The 14,739-nt window shown below is 33.5% G+C and overlaps 1 protein-coding gene across 1 annotated transcript in view; it reads left to right on the top strand.

The window, feature by feature from the left end:
* The window catches only part of RYR3 (ryanodine receptor 3), a 196,389-nt gene that overhangs the window by 161,528 nt on the left and 20,122 nt on the right, over nt 1-14,739 (top strand). Inside the window, exons 75-89 of the mRNA XM_054275545.1 lie at nt 2,607-2,703; nt 4,297-4,406; nt 5,220-5,271; nt 5,961-6,011; nt 6,301-6,400; nt 6,608-6,687; nt 7,048-7,124; nt 8,796-8,869; nt 9,111-9,128; nt 9,619-9,699; nt 10,086-10,174; nt 10,553-10,681; nt 11,011-11,115; nt 12,062-12,143; nt 12,487-13,808. Of these exons, the coding sequence (XP_054131520.1) occupies nt 2,607-2,703; nt 4,297-4,406; nt 5,220-5,271; nt 5,961-6,011; nt 6,301-6,400; nt 6,608-6,687; nt 7,048-7,124; nt 8,796-8,869; nt 9,111-9,128; nt 9,619-9,699; nt 10,086-10,174; nt 10,553-10,681; nt 11,011-11,115; nt 12,062-12,143; nt 12,487-13,808 (2,467 nt within the window). The remainder of the gene's footprint in view (nt 1-2,606; nt 2,704-4,296; nt 4,407-5,219; nt 5,272-5,960; nt 6,012-6,300; nt 6,401-6,607; nt 6,688-7,047; nt 7,125-8,795; nt 8,870-9,110; nt 9,129-9,618; nt 9,700-10,085; nt 10,175-10,552; nt 10,682-11,010; nt 11,116-12,061; nt 12,144-12,486; nt 13,809-14,739) is intronic.

Here is a 14,739-nt window from a genome sequence, read left to right as displayed (position 1 = left end):
GGCAAAGTGGGTTATGAATCTTTAAATTCTTGACTTTTAAATTTTCAATAAAATATGGAATAATACCATATTGAAATTGAACATTTACATGTCTGTAATTTTTTAAAAAATATTTTTATGTTAAGAACTTTTCTCAAGCTTTTTGTTCTCAAACTTTTGGTAGATTTTGTGAAGCAGTTGACTCCTAATTTAAATATGAATATGAGGCAAATCTACCCTGCTATTTCATTTTATAGTTGCTAAAAATGAACCCTCATAAAAGTATTTTTGTCAATTAATTGTGTTCTCTGTGCTTCAAAACAAACAAGAGTGAAAACACAGTTTAAACTTAAAATCTTAAAGTCGTGGAAAAGTTTGGGTGGGAATAGACCTTTAAAGGTCATCTATCCTGATCCTGCTGCCATGAGCAAACTTCTGGGTATATTGCTCAACTGACAGGTTCAAACCAAAGTTTTAAAGTTCACTAGCTTATAGTCACTTTTTTCCTAGATAAAATATAGGATCCTGACAAGAAAATAAGGCTATCACACTATTATAACAATCTCCATCATCTAAATTGACAGTGTTGCTCAGACATGCCTGCACCCTAGGGAGATTATTTCGAGTGGGGTATGATTTGTTCTAGGAGCTATTTAAATCTCTTTGATCCCGAGTTTAAAATGCAGCCCTCTATCTTGTCTATTTCTTCATTTTAGTTGCAGCTTTGTATTGGGAGTGTTTGTTCTTTGATGCTAGAATCAATTCATTTAAAGTGCAGTAAACAAATATTATGGTATTAACCTTTCCTTTATCCTAGAAAAGATAAATCTTCAGTAAATAATAAGCTTACTCTTTTGAAAATTTTCCAGATATTTAGGTGGCTTTCAGTATAGTTTAATTTTAATCTCAGAGCTTAAGATAATTTTCTGCAAGATTCACTCTAATGTCTATCAGTTTTTTAGGAATTTCAGTAAGATATTTCAGAAACAGACATGTCTGTTGATATGAAAGTGTTTGTTAAATCACTGAAAAATTACTTTAACTTCTGCCACAAATATTCCAAGAACTCCTTTTGATGAAAAGTTTTGTAGACACAAAACAAATAGCTATATTTAAAAAATATATATTTTTCAATTAAATTAATTAAACATCATTCAAGTTAGGAAGTAGTAATTCTTCATGCTCTGTGTTTATTGAATTTACATGGCTTTGAAAAAGTGTGTTATGTGATAAGTGTTTTCTCTGAGATGTGTCTATGTTTGATGTTTCAAGGAAATTAATTTGAAAAAACTTTGTCTTATTGTCTGTCATCTGTATATGCACATAGATAGAAACAGCAAAGTTGTACATGGCAATTTTTCAAGCACGGTTTACAATACATTCTATCTGACTACTTTATTGAATTTAACTTGTGCCTTTCTTCAATGAAAACCTATATGCTTTTCTTCAGACACAAAATTAGCAATTTCTTCCTGAGCACCTTTCAACGTGTTTGGCTGGAAAAAGTACATGAAAAAACTCAGTATGACAGGCTTATACTCAAGTTAACGGTAATGTAACTTGTGGAGAGCCTCTTGCTTATGCGCCCACTTCTTCCTTCCCAGCCATGATTTGATATTATCATAAAAACATGAATTTGTACAATTTTCAGAGGGGATTCTGATTGGTCAGTTTTCAAAATTTTATAATAAAACAACACCAGTGTCAGCAAGTGAGCCTAAAGTGTTGACTTAACAGCTGTTTCATTATAAAATACTGATTCGTGTGCACATTGTATTTAAAAGGTATTTAATGGTGGATATGTAGCGCATTTTTATAGCTTTTCTTGGTGGCAACTGATAAAAGTAAATGAAAAGGCTGCATGGAACAGCCTTTCTAGCCTCATGTACTGCAGCTCAGAAAAAATTTTTTCCCCAAAATAATGTGAAGACAGATTTATTTTGCCATTATTATGTGTAGTCTTATTGCCATGAATTTATTTTCTGTGGAAAGTTAAATTAATGAATAGTATACAGTAGTAATTAATATGACTTAGAGTTTTGTAAAATTGGTCATTTCATAGAGCAGGTTTTTATATTTCTAATGCAACTCTTTGAGGACATGCTAATACTGCCCTGATTTAGAACTGGAAGACAAGAAGCTGAGATTAGGCTTCTTTCTGTGGAAGAAGGCAATGATTGTCTTTAGATACTATGCTGGAAAGCACTTGATAGTTATTTTGGTGTTGATGGCCAGTGTCTGCTGTCTTGATGTTCTAAATCTAGCAATTTGGATTTACACCTTGTAGATGTATACCACACTCACTCATTCTCAGTCTGTTCAAGTGTGTGTTTTTCTCATGCTTGCATTAAGGTATCAGTCGTGCAGTTTCATGTATAATGTATTTTAGGCCTCTCTTAGCCTTCAAAATAAAAAGTAATGTATACATATGTGTATAAAAACAGTAAGAATGTTCAAAAGTACCTGCAGGTTTGTCACTGAATGTTAGTTATGTTTTGCATTTTGTTTCACTGACCAATCAGAGGATCAGAATTGTACAAATAAGTATCCTTACTAACCATTAACCATCTGAGCTGTTATACTCTGTTCCGTTACCCCTCTTGATCTCACTTTCACAACCCCCCCAGGCACCGTTCTATTAACCTCTTCCTCAATGGCTATCAGAACTTTTGGATAGAAACAGAGGAATATTCATTTGAGGAGAAACTAGTTCAGGATTTGGCTGTAAGTACTGACATAACTGGGCATATATTTCAATGCCCACTTCAGTGTGTATTCTATGTATCTATTATAAAACATATTTAATTTTTGTGTACTGTATGCATAAACTTCTAAAATATGAATCCTTATGCTTCAGAGCATAAGGTCATTTTCTGCTGTGGTCAAAAAGACATTGTCCTTTCATGCACACTGAAGTGCATTAAGGTGATCTGTGCCTTCAGATGAGCTACATGATACTCATCCTTGGGAAGAGAAATGGATTAGATGAACAGTCAGACTGTTCTTGTCATTATGGTAATTCCTATGTTTGTATATATATTATCTTATGGGATTTTTTTAAAGCTTGATACTAGTGATCCTTTTCCCTTTTAAATTTTTTTATGCATAGTTAATTTTAACATTTTCAGCTTTGATACAAATTATTTTTGCTGTTTTCCTTTTTGATGCATCATAAGGATAAGTAAATATATGCAGCCATGTTCAGCAAAAATGCAGTTGACCTGTGTACTTGATAAAAGTGATTGGTAAACTTCGGGATTTTGGTAGTGAGCATCAGTTCAGAATGCCTACTGCTCTTTCTCTTCCCTCTGTGTAGTTAACTTGTCAAAAATACCTCCAAGGAGCTTATCTCCCCAGTCTCTAAACACCAGGAAAGTTAATATACAGCTTCATGGATCACATGAAGATGCATCAGGAAGTGCTTCAGTGTTAGCAGAAGCACTTATGTTGTGCTTTTTAAAGAACCATTATACCTGATATTGTAGAGAGACAGAATGCTTGGGTTGGAAGGGTCCATAGAGATTATCTAGTTCCAACCCCCCTGCCATGGGTAGGGACATTCTTCACATGCTCTGGACAATTATATGGTCAGTCTGATTGACTTTGTTGCTTCCTGCTAAAGAAAAGAATGAGGCCATTAATCAAAGGAATTCTTTCAGATTTCCTAGAGAATTGAACTTCTATAATTAAAATAATTACTGTAATTACAATAAATCTACAATAACTAGTAACTGTACAAAGGTGTGATAACACAAGTAAGGTAAGGGTAATAATCTGTTCTTTGGCCAGCTCTGACTATGTTATATTTTTAACTGCCAAAAAATGTTTGAAGTTTACAATAATGAGCATTAATTGAACCAAGGTTACTTGGAAATTATATATGAAAAGATTGTGGCTAGTGCTAGTCTGAATAGGATGTATCTGATGATGTTATTAAAAATTATTCCAGTATCTACTACAAAATAATTGAGCTAGAACTTCCTTTCAATTCAACTGGAGATGCATGATTTCTCTTTAATAAGGCTTCCCCAAGATTTCCCCAGTCTCATTCTCAATACCTTGCAAATGAGAAAATTCTAAAGTTACAAAAATAATGAATAAAAACCTTATATTCTTATCTCTTCAGAATCAAACAGGCACATAATGTTGCCTGTTTCAGGAGTTACAGGTTATGCTGTAAACTCCTGAAAAAGATTAATACTGGCAGTGAATGTAAATTGGATAGAATAAAATTACTGAAATCCTTTCCTAAGCTTAATTACTGATTTTTTTTCTTGCTTATGAAGCTTAACTTTTATATTCTAAATCTTGAGACAGACATCTCCAAAAAAAGATGAAGAGGAAGAAGAAGAGACTGAGAAAAAGCATCCTGATCCTCTTCATCAGATTATCCTCTATTTTAGTCGCAGTGCTCTTACAGAGAGAAGGTAAAAGAGCTGTGTGGAAAAGCCCATTGAATAAAAGCACAAGTAACTGAATTTTTAGAAACATTACCAAATGGATTTAACACAAGTGTAGTTCATTGTTGTACATGGTGAATACCTTTTTCCCTCTTAGTTTCATTAGAGTTTTCTTGTATTTAAACTGAGTATAACCTTTACATTAAGATAAATATTGACTATTTTTGACATTTTAAAAGCTTGGTAAATACCCCATGCAGAAATGATTGAGCATGACTTCTCTTGGAAACATGAATTCTACAGAAACTGCAGGTTTAATCAGAATACCTTGCCCTGGTTTCTCCTGGTAATTAATAGATGTGTGTTCTTGGTTTTGATATTCATTACATTTCACAGTGTAAGTCAGAAAAGGTTTTGTTGATGTTTATGAATCTCATTGCCAGCTTCTGTTTTGACTTTATATTGTTGATTAGAATGATTAGATTTTTATGAGTATTCCAGAGTTTCATATACTTTTTCTGTATGACTAATAAAATCTTGCCATCTAAGAGTTATAATTATTCTAATTTATATTTCCATATTACTTTTCTGCACCTTCAACAGCTAATGATGACCCAAAATGACTAAGTTGAATGCACAAATATACCTTTAAATTGTTTGAGTAATAACTTAGAGATTTGGATTTAGATAAGAGAAGTCCTTCATGACACAATTTTCAAGATTAATAGCTTTTCAAGTAGACTACTTTAAGAAAATACGTTTTAATAAAAAAGGTAGGCATATGAATTATTTATATTACTATATCATAAAATAATTAAAAATATTTTGTACTCTTCACAGCAATCTAGGACATGATCCTCTATATATTGCCTATTCTGCCATGATGGCAAAGGTAAGTACATAATTTCAAGCTTCATCCCTCACTGCATTTAGGTACTTCCCATTGATTTTAGATGTTTCTTAAATCTTTTCTTTCTGTTTCTCACATGGACTGCTTGATAATAACTTCTATATTTTTAATGAAGCAAATGAAGTTAAGAGCTTTACATATATATATAATGAGAAATTTCCTATGTTAAAGCAATACTATAACATTTCAGTAGGTGCAGTCCTGTTCCTTTCACTTGACACTTTTTTTCATATAAATTAACTCCTGAGCAGTTTAAACCCGTTAGTTATCTTCATTCTTTGGGTAATGATTTTTGGGTTAATACTTGAAATCTGTCAAAGATCTGTCAGTTTTTTGCAACATATTGATTACAGCTGACTTGTGATGAGAGCTTGACTGTGAAGAGAAATATCATGGATATAGTGATATGGCACAAGTTTATATAGCCTGCAGTTACAGGGTGTGTATGTAGTTGGATGAATACCCTGAAATACTCACATGTTAGGGAATATTAGCTTCTTAGTGCAGATAAGCACAAATATTTGCAATTAAATGTTTTTAAAATCTTCTTAATACCTTCAATAATTGCTTGAAAAAATTATTTGGCAATTTTGTAGAAACAGTACAGCAAAAGTAGGCATTATGTTTCTTAATAAGCAAGATCTTGTGATTTCTGTTTTTAACATCAAAAGAGCTGTCAGGAAGAAGAAGAGGGAGACGAAGATAAAGAAAAGACATTTGAGGTGAGAGTTTAAATAACATTTCTTTCTCATAATCTAATGTGGAAGTACTTTAAATATGTCCAGTGGAATAAATGCAAAACTAGCATAACACATTGCGTGTTGAACACAGTGAGCTGGTTTACTGGGTTATTCACATTAAAGAAAGATGGGGTGTTTTGAAACTTTGGAGTCAAACAACCCATGGATTTTGGAGGCAGATGGTCTTCAACAACTTCAGATTTCTCATCTTCCTGTTTTTCCTGGATCCATTCCAATCTGTAGTCTGTTCTCATTTTGTTCCCAAACCTAGGAGAAAGAAATGGAAAAGCAGAGAACTCTCTATCAGCAAGCTCGCTTGCATGATCGTGGAGCTGCTGAGATGGTCCTTCAGATGATCAGTGCAAGCAAAGGTAGTGCTCTGTGGTATCTTTGAAGTATACACAGGTGTGTTATGTCATTGTACCTATCATGGAACTATCATAAACAGCTTCTATACAACACTTAATGAGACAAAATAAATGCCAGTAGCAACTGCACTAAGTAAAACTTCCAGACTGCGTTTCTGATTGAAGAGCTCATAACTACAGGTTTTAAGGAGTGTATCCTTGTTTTGACAGGTCATACAGGACCCATGGTTGTTGAAACACTGAAACTTGGTATTGCTATTCTAAATGGTGGGAACACCATAGTGCAACAGGTAATGCATTTCCAACTACTGTGAGTCTTGCTTGCATAAATGAGGCAAGAAATTTTGACAATTTTAGTATCCTGTTGTTTAAGTTAATGCACTTCATTTTAAGCCAAACAGTGAAGAAATGTCAGTGTATTTTTGGTGCAAGAGCAATTATATTATTTTCTGCCAGTGATTTGCATTTCAAGGAACTAATTCAGAAACTTTTGAATTCTTATAATTTCAGTATCATTAATTATAAGGGCATTTATTACCTTTACTATTTTATTTTAGTTTATAAATACTATTAATAATTAATTGCTAGTTATTTTTTATTGTATATTGTTAATGTTGTATTTTTTCCCTTCAAAAATATACAACATTTAGAAAATGCTAGACTACCTGAAGGAGAAAAAGGATGCTGGATTTTTTCAAAGCCTCTCTGGCTTGATGCAGTCCTGCAGGTAAAACCATAAGTTGCATTATTACAGGTTCTGTTTTACTCATATTCACTGGCTTACTGCTCAGTTCAGGTGGACGCAGTAAATTTAAATTACAGGAGTCACAGGTTGTAGAACTCTTGTGGGAAGTTTTGTGAATCACAGGAACAGCCTGTTAATCTTTTTGAGTATTCTTCCAAGGGAGAAAATAAAGCAAAAGACTGCACATGCCTTTGAAGACTTAGTTTGAAGAGACAGAAAAGTAAAATGTAATGGCTCCTTTACTGATCCTAGGTCCCTCAAGGTTTTTGTCTGGTAGGTTCCAAGGATGGAGAAGAGCCACCATTAAGGGAGAGACAGGCCAGTGGAGCTTTACTAAGCTTTCAGTTCCTGCACATTTCTGACGAGTTGCATAACCGCTGTCTCTTGTGAATCCTCTGCATATATATCAGCTTTGTTAGAGTTGGCATGTGACCAGTGAGACTCTAGCAGTCCATTCCCTTGATAAAACAGTTCAGATTAGTTGGGGTAAAGGACTCCCATGCATAAGATAGAAAATTTCTGGTGTTTTTGATTACTCTTACAGTAGACAACCTCCATTTTTCAGCCTTTTAAAAAAGAACCAGAAGCATTCTGAAGGAGTAGACTGGGAATTAGAAGTGGAGGAGCTGTATGAATAGAGGATAAAATGTGGAAAGAATTGTGACCTACATTGCAGAAATTATTGTTGAATAGTTGCAGCCTAATTAAGTAATATCTGCCTTGTCATTTTTTAATTTATGTAGAACACTTTAGCAGGGATTTGCTCAAACAGGCTGCTGTCATATTATTACCAATTGTGTATATGTATTATTCAGGACTTCATTAAAAGAGGTATTGATAAAATTACTTGAACAGATAAGAAATTATAAGAAAATAAAATGATGCTTTAAGAAATGCTTTTGGTTTTAATGATGTCACTAGATTGAATATGTGACTGCATTTCTATTTAACTGAACTAAAATTAGATAATGATAGAATTTTATTGGAGGTTTGAATTAAAGTATTCTAACTGGGTGGTGAGAAGAATCATGATTTGCTATTCCATGTCCTGAGCTATGCCATGTTAACAAAACAAAATTCAGATATCAGTGTCTTTTGACCTTGGAAGAGATGGAACCTCTGATTACATTTCTTTCTTGTACATATAGAATCAGAAATTCCATACATTTTCTGAATAATATAACCATGTTATGTTATAATATTGCAACATTCTGTAATAATATATACAGAAACAACATAATAAAAGTCATAGTGACAACTTAGTGGAAAACAGTGTGAAAGAGAAACAACAGCAGTATTCGCCTTTAGTGGTAGGTTTAAATCAACATAAAGAGTAATATTTCAGGCTCCTTTTACACTCCTCATTTGTACATGACACTGTGAATGTCATTATCAGGAGTGAAGTTAGGTAAATGGTGAAACATGACCTGAGACTCATTTCTTGTCAGAATTGGACACTGGACCCTTAGTTTCATCCAAAGCTCATTTATTTAATAAGAGTATTAAATAAAATATGAGGCGATGCATGTTGTTGTGGGTCAAGAGTAGTAGTTGAAGGCCTCTAGAAATTTTGTAGAAGAAAATTATTTTCCATTATTTACTGTAGTCCTTTTTCCTGTTTGTGCTGTTGTTTTTCTTTTCTTTAAATAAAAGTGTTCTTGACTTGAATGCGTTTGAGAGACAGAATAAAGCGGAAGGCCTGGGAATGGTCACTGAAGAAGGAACTCGTAAGTAGAATGAAATTGATTCCAGTAGTGCTTCAAACATTATTTGTGCTTCCTTCTTTAACTTGAACTGTTGTTTACTGTGGCTTGAGGTTTCTGTTGTTAAACTTACTACAAGTAATTCTAGGCTCTGGGTTCTGAATATGATTTTTTTTACACTATCTTTAGCAATAATTTTTAAGAAAAATATTGTAACTTCCAATATTCTTATCTTGTATTCTTGTTATTTTTCTTTGATCCACAGTCATCGTTCGTGAGCGTGGTATGTTTGGGTTTACAGTTTTTGATACTATTGTTGCAAAAGTGTGTTGCAAATACAGAGAGAAATCTCTCATTGCATCTTCTCAGATATCTTTAGGTTTAGCTTTATGGTCTGCAGCAGGTTGTGTGTTTAGCTTGGATAAAGAGTTTGATGCTTACTAAAGAAGTGTCACTCATATTTAAGGCATGATTTTAGTTATGACTAACAATTTACTTATTAGATATATATCCTGTTGCCTTTTTTTTTTTTCAAATTAGTGTTGTTTTTTTAACCATGGATGCATTGGAGTGCTAAATACTTTGGCTCTGCTTTTTCTGTCTCAGTTTTTCTTTTCATTATTATCAGTCTGTTTCTTTTAAATTGCTTTAACGCTTTTAAATACTGATTCTTTTATTAAAATTCCACTTTAAAAGGTTACTGTAGGATTATGTGTTCTGCATAATTAATCATAACAATTGTCACATAATCATTGTATTTATATATTTTGAAGGTGAAAAAGTCTTGCAGCATGATGAATTTACTCGAGATCTGTTTAGATTTTTGCAACTTCTCTGTGAAGGGCATAACAATGGTAAGAGAACTGAATTAATTTTGTAGAAAATGTGTGGTGAGTCTGTTCCTAAACAGAGTGCAATAAGAACCAATGTTTTCCTCTAATGCATTAAGTTTCCTGAGGGGAAACTGGCATGACAACAATTTGAATTGAAGAATTCAATTTGATTTTTTAAGTCTTAATTTAATTTTGTTGTGTAGCATATTACTAGTAAAGCCTGTTCCAAATCACCCGGATATCAGTTGTCCAGTTATAGATACAGTGGGTCTAAAGCTGAATTTCTACAACATAAGCATCTGTATCCAACAAGATATTTAAAAAGAAGGCATTCCCCATGACAATAGAAAAATAATGTATTTTTTTCCTTTGTATACTAACCAAGCACAAATCACTTCTTATTTCAGATTTTCAAAATTACTTACGTACCCAAATGGGCAACACCACAACAGTGAATATTATCATTAGTACTGTTGACTATCTCTTGCGTCTTCAGGTGAGAAAAAAACAGATGAAAATGGAGTATAACATATTGGCTTTCCTTCACTTCTTTAGATTCACATTTTCTTGGAATCAAACATGAAAATTCTCTCTAAGAGGTACCTAAAATGAAGAATTCTTAGTTTTTTCGTATCTTTTTTCCTTTGAAAACAGATGACATTTCAGAATTCTGTGTGGAATCAGATGTTTGATAATGGTTTTCATTGTTCACTTCTGAAGAGAGTGAAAAATATTATTGTAATGAGAAATAGATTGACACAGATATGCTAAATTTCATCTGAATTGCTGATTAAATTTTGGTGATACAAATGCAGGCAGTAAATACCGCATAGAGACTTCAAACCTAGAAAATGTAACACTGTTTTTTTCTTAGGAATCCATCAGTGACTTCTATTGGTACTATTCAGGAAAGGATGTCATTGATGAATCAGGACAACGTAACTTTTCTAAAGCTTTGGCTGTCACCAAACAAATATTCAATTCTCTTACAGAATATATCCAGGTAAACAGAATGTGTTTCTCAAGATACTAACAGAGAAGTTCCATGCTCACACAGCATGATCATGTTCTTTCATCAATTTGTAAATGCTTTGCACATAATTTTTTGAAATTTTGATAAAATTACATGGAATGACTGGACCAGTGTAAAGTGAGAACTAAAACATGCAAACAGCTATGTATTTAACAGGATACAATTTGGTATTTGTGCACTAGATACCCAGAGATCTTGTAAACCTTCTCATGTAGCTTCATGGCTGCCTGAAACTTCTTTTTTATTTGTTTTGGTTTATTTGACATAAATAAAAAATATGTTTTTCTTAATTTTTTCAGGGCCCTTGCATAGGTAATCAACAGAGTCTGGCTCATAGTAGGCTGTGGGATGCAGTTGTTGGCTTTCTTCATGTGTTTGCCAATATGCAAATGAAACTTTCACAGGTATTTTCAACGTTAATTGTCTGTGTACTCACCTTCACTAAAACCAAACTTGACATTTACAGCTCAGTTATACCTTTCTGATAACAAACATGGCAGTTTGGTCCCTTGCTCTCTCTTGCCAAAACTGGAGGATCTGTCAGAGCAGAAACACCATTAAAAGCATTGAACGTAAGTGGGTCAAGAGAAAAGCTGAGAAAGACCCAAAGAGGGAGGGAGTGTGATATTTGGTCAACTTATCCAGTTAATTAATCAAAGACACAGAGCACGGGGACACAGGCACTGTTCATTTCACTGTACAGAGCACAGTCCCACTCCACAGCCTCAGGATTCTGTGTTCTTCTGTGACTTCTGCTTAATGCATCCATGCACTCAAACTCTGCACTGAATGCCACAGTGCAGAGACTAATTTCCTTTCTTATTCAGTGTCTCTGCTATCCTCTGACTTACGAGACTTCTTCCCACCCTACAGAAGTAAATCAGAATTTTGAAACTAGTATTTAGGGCCTTAATGTCAAACACAAATCTACATTAGACTTAGCATGTTCTAATCAGTTCTAGTCCTCTTTGAGTGATAATGCATAATGCCATTAAATATTGCCAGTGAAGTGAAAAAGGATGGATTTCCTCTGAGACAGATACTTTCAGATCTGTGTAGCAACCAATATTTTTTTTTTGTTTCTGCTGTCCCTTTCCTGCACTTTTGGTACTCGTTAATGCTTTATTAAAGCTTAACTTTATGGTGTTAATACCTCTGCTGCACAAAGTTGCATGTTGTATTAGACTTCTGATAGCAATCATAATACAATGACAATGAAATGTTGCTGAATAATGTGAATGAAATTTAGCTGATCATCTTTGATACCATTTCACTCTAAATTTATTAAGTTTTCCATATAAATACAAATTAAAAACAATCTTACAGTCCTTTTTTTTTGTTTTTTAATAGGACTCTGCTCAGATTGAATTACTTAAGGAGCTGCTAGATCTACTAAAGGATATGGTAGTGATGCTCTTGTCACTGCTTGAAGGTTGGACCTGTTTTGCTTTTTGGTCAAATATGATTATCTCCCTTTCCTATTGTAAAGCACTATTCTCACTTCCTAGCGTAAAGAACAATTATTACATTCATCTTTCTAAACTGCTTTTTAATTGCCTATATTTAATCTTTGGGTAAAAAGACATTCTTCATATTTGTTTAAGAGTTATTCTGGAATATGCATAGTCCTGAAATAGGACTGCTAGGGAAAAGCATGTTGGAAGAAAAAATACTAAGATTTAAGAACATTTTTGTTCTGTTTTCAGCAGAAATATGAATTGTCATTATTTAAAATGTAGCTGTCAAATAACTTTCTATTATAACACACTGCTTAGGTAACGTTGTAAATGGAACTATTGGAAAACAAATGGTGGACACGCTTGTAGAATCATCTAGCAATGTAGAAATGATTTTGAAGTTCTTTGACATGTTCCTGAAGTTAAAAGATCTGACTAATTCAGATGCTTTCAAAGAGTATGATCCAGATGGTAAAGGAATCATTTCCAAGAAGGAATTTCAAAAATCAATGGAGGCTCAAAAGCAATACATACAGTCAGAGATTGATTTCCTGCTGTCCTGTACAGAAGCTGATGAAAATGACATGTTCAATTATGTTGACTTTGTGGAAAGATTCCATGAACCAGCCAAAGACATTGGATTTAATGTAGTAGTATTGCTTACAAACCTTTCAGAGCACATGCCTAATGATCCACGCCTTCAGAGTTTACTTGAGCCTGCAGAAAGTGTTCTTAATTACTTTGAACCATACCTCGGCCGTATTGAAATAATGGGTGGGGCCAAGAAAATAGAAAGAGTTTACTTTGAAATCAGTGAATCCAGTAGAATGCAGTGGGAGAAGCCACAGGTGAAGGAATCTAAAAGACAGTTCATATTTGATGTTGTAAATGAAGGTGGAGAGCAAGAAAAAATGGAACTCTTTGTGAATTTCTGTGAAGACACAATTTTTGAAATGCAGTTAGCATCCCAGATCTCTGAAACAGATTCATCTGAGAGGCCCGAGGAGGAGGAAGAGGCAGAGCCTGCCTATGTAGTGGATATTGGAGATGATGAGGAAGAAGAGAAGTCCCTGGAACCTGCTTCAGCTTTTGCAGTGGCCTGTGTTGCAGTGAAAAAGAACGTTGCCAACTTTTTGAAAATGGTCACTGTGAAGAACCTTAGGAAACAATACAGGAAAGTAAAAAAGATGACAATAAAAGAGATGGTGAAAGTGTTTTTCTCCTTTTTCTGGATCCTATTTGTAGGGACATTCCAAATGTTCTTTTCTATAGTGTGGGGGATATTCCAGATTCTTTGGAGCACTGTATTTGGGGGTGGCCTGGTTGAAGGAGCCAAAAATATAAAAGTTACAAAAATATTAGGGGATATGCCTGATCCAACACAGTTTGGAATCCATGATGATGTTATGGAAGCAGAAAAAGCTGAAGGTGCTGAGCATGGCATAAGAGCTGAACTCGGGGAGTTTGTGAAGAGTGAAAAGGGAGAAGCTGACATAATTGCAGACATTTTTGGCATTCCTACAAAGAAAGAAGGATCAAAACATGGTCATGATGCTGGACTTGGAGATATTGCAGAAATCCTTGGCACTGAGATCCAAACACCTTTGGAAAACACAGTTCATAAGAAAAAAAGATTACAGGTAAATTAAAGAGATTTTTGTATTTTTTAAAGGTATTATTAATAATTATAATTACAATAATAATAAATTACTGAATTTTAATAACAGATTTATTTTATATTTAACTGGTTAATATATATTGTCAGTAAGAACGTACTTTATAATCTCTACACATTTGAAAACCAACCGGAAATTTTAGCCCAGTGTTTAGATTTCAGTGCAGTAAATTGTTTCTGTTCATTTGGACTTTATTCAAAACATAAACTGCTAGCAAATTTCTAGTCACAGTTTTTGCTTTAAATTATTTATGCTCTTGTTTATTCTGCATACCCCATTTTTTCATAGTATACTTCAATTACTTTCACAACTTATTATCTCCATAATAATGCCTTATCATTAACATTGTTCTTCTGTATGCTGTACATGCACTAGAGTATCCTGTTTTCCTATTATTTGAAATATATTGGCCTGAATTTACTGTAAGTTTCATGTTTATTGTGTAATTATTCTTTACTCTTTTTCTGGTTTACAAACAATACATTTTGTTCCACTCAGCTGGACTAAAGAGAATATTTTTCTGTGTAAAAATAGACAGAACTAAATGTCAAAACCAATTCATTTATCATATTTGGAAGGCACTGTGTTTCACTTTACATCTCAGGTCTGTTTCTACGTGTTATTCAAAAGCATCTTTTCTCTCATCATTAACTCACCTTTTTATGATATATTTTCCAGATATCTTCAAGATAAATCTAAACTGTGCAACTTCTTAGTGCATTATTTTCTCTTAATTTGTATGTTTTTCTCCAGATTCTGGTTCTTGCCTAAATGGAACTACATTTTTTGCATTTTTTTTTCATGTGTGTTTATTAAAACATTTTTATATGTGGACTTGAAAATTGCAGTCTGTTAAAATTCTGTCTCATTTAGCATAAATATAATGTGGTTGGTA

The sequence above is a fragment of the Melozone crissalis genome, unplaced genomic scaffold (assembly GCF_028551555.1).
Source record: "Melozone crissalis strain CALT ecotype California unplaced genomic scaffold, PUWL_Pcris_2 ptg000018l_1, whole genome shotgun sequence".
Lineage (NCBI taxonomy): Eukaryota > Metazoa > Chordata > Aves > Passeriformes > Passerellidae > Melozone > Melozone crissalis.
Note: the sequence above shows the minus strand (reverse complement) of the source record. Positions and strands in the feature narration are given on the sequence as shown.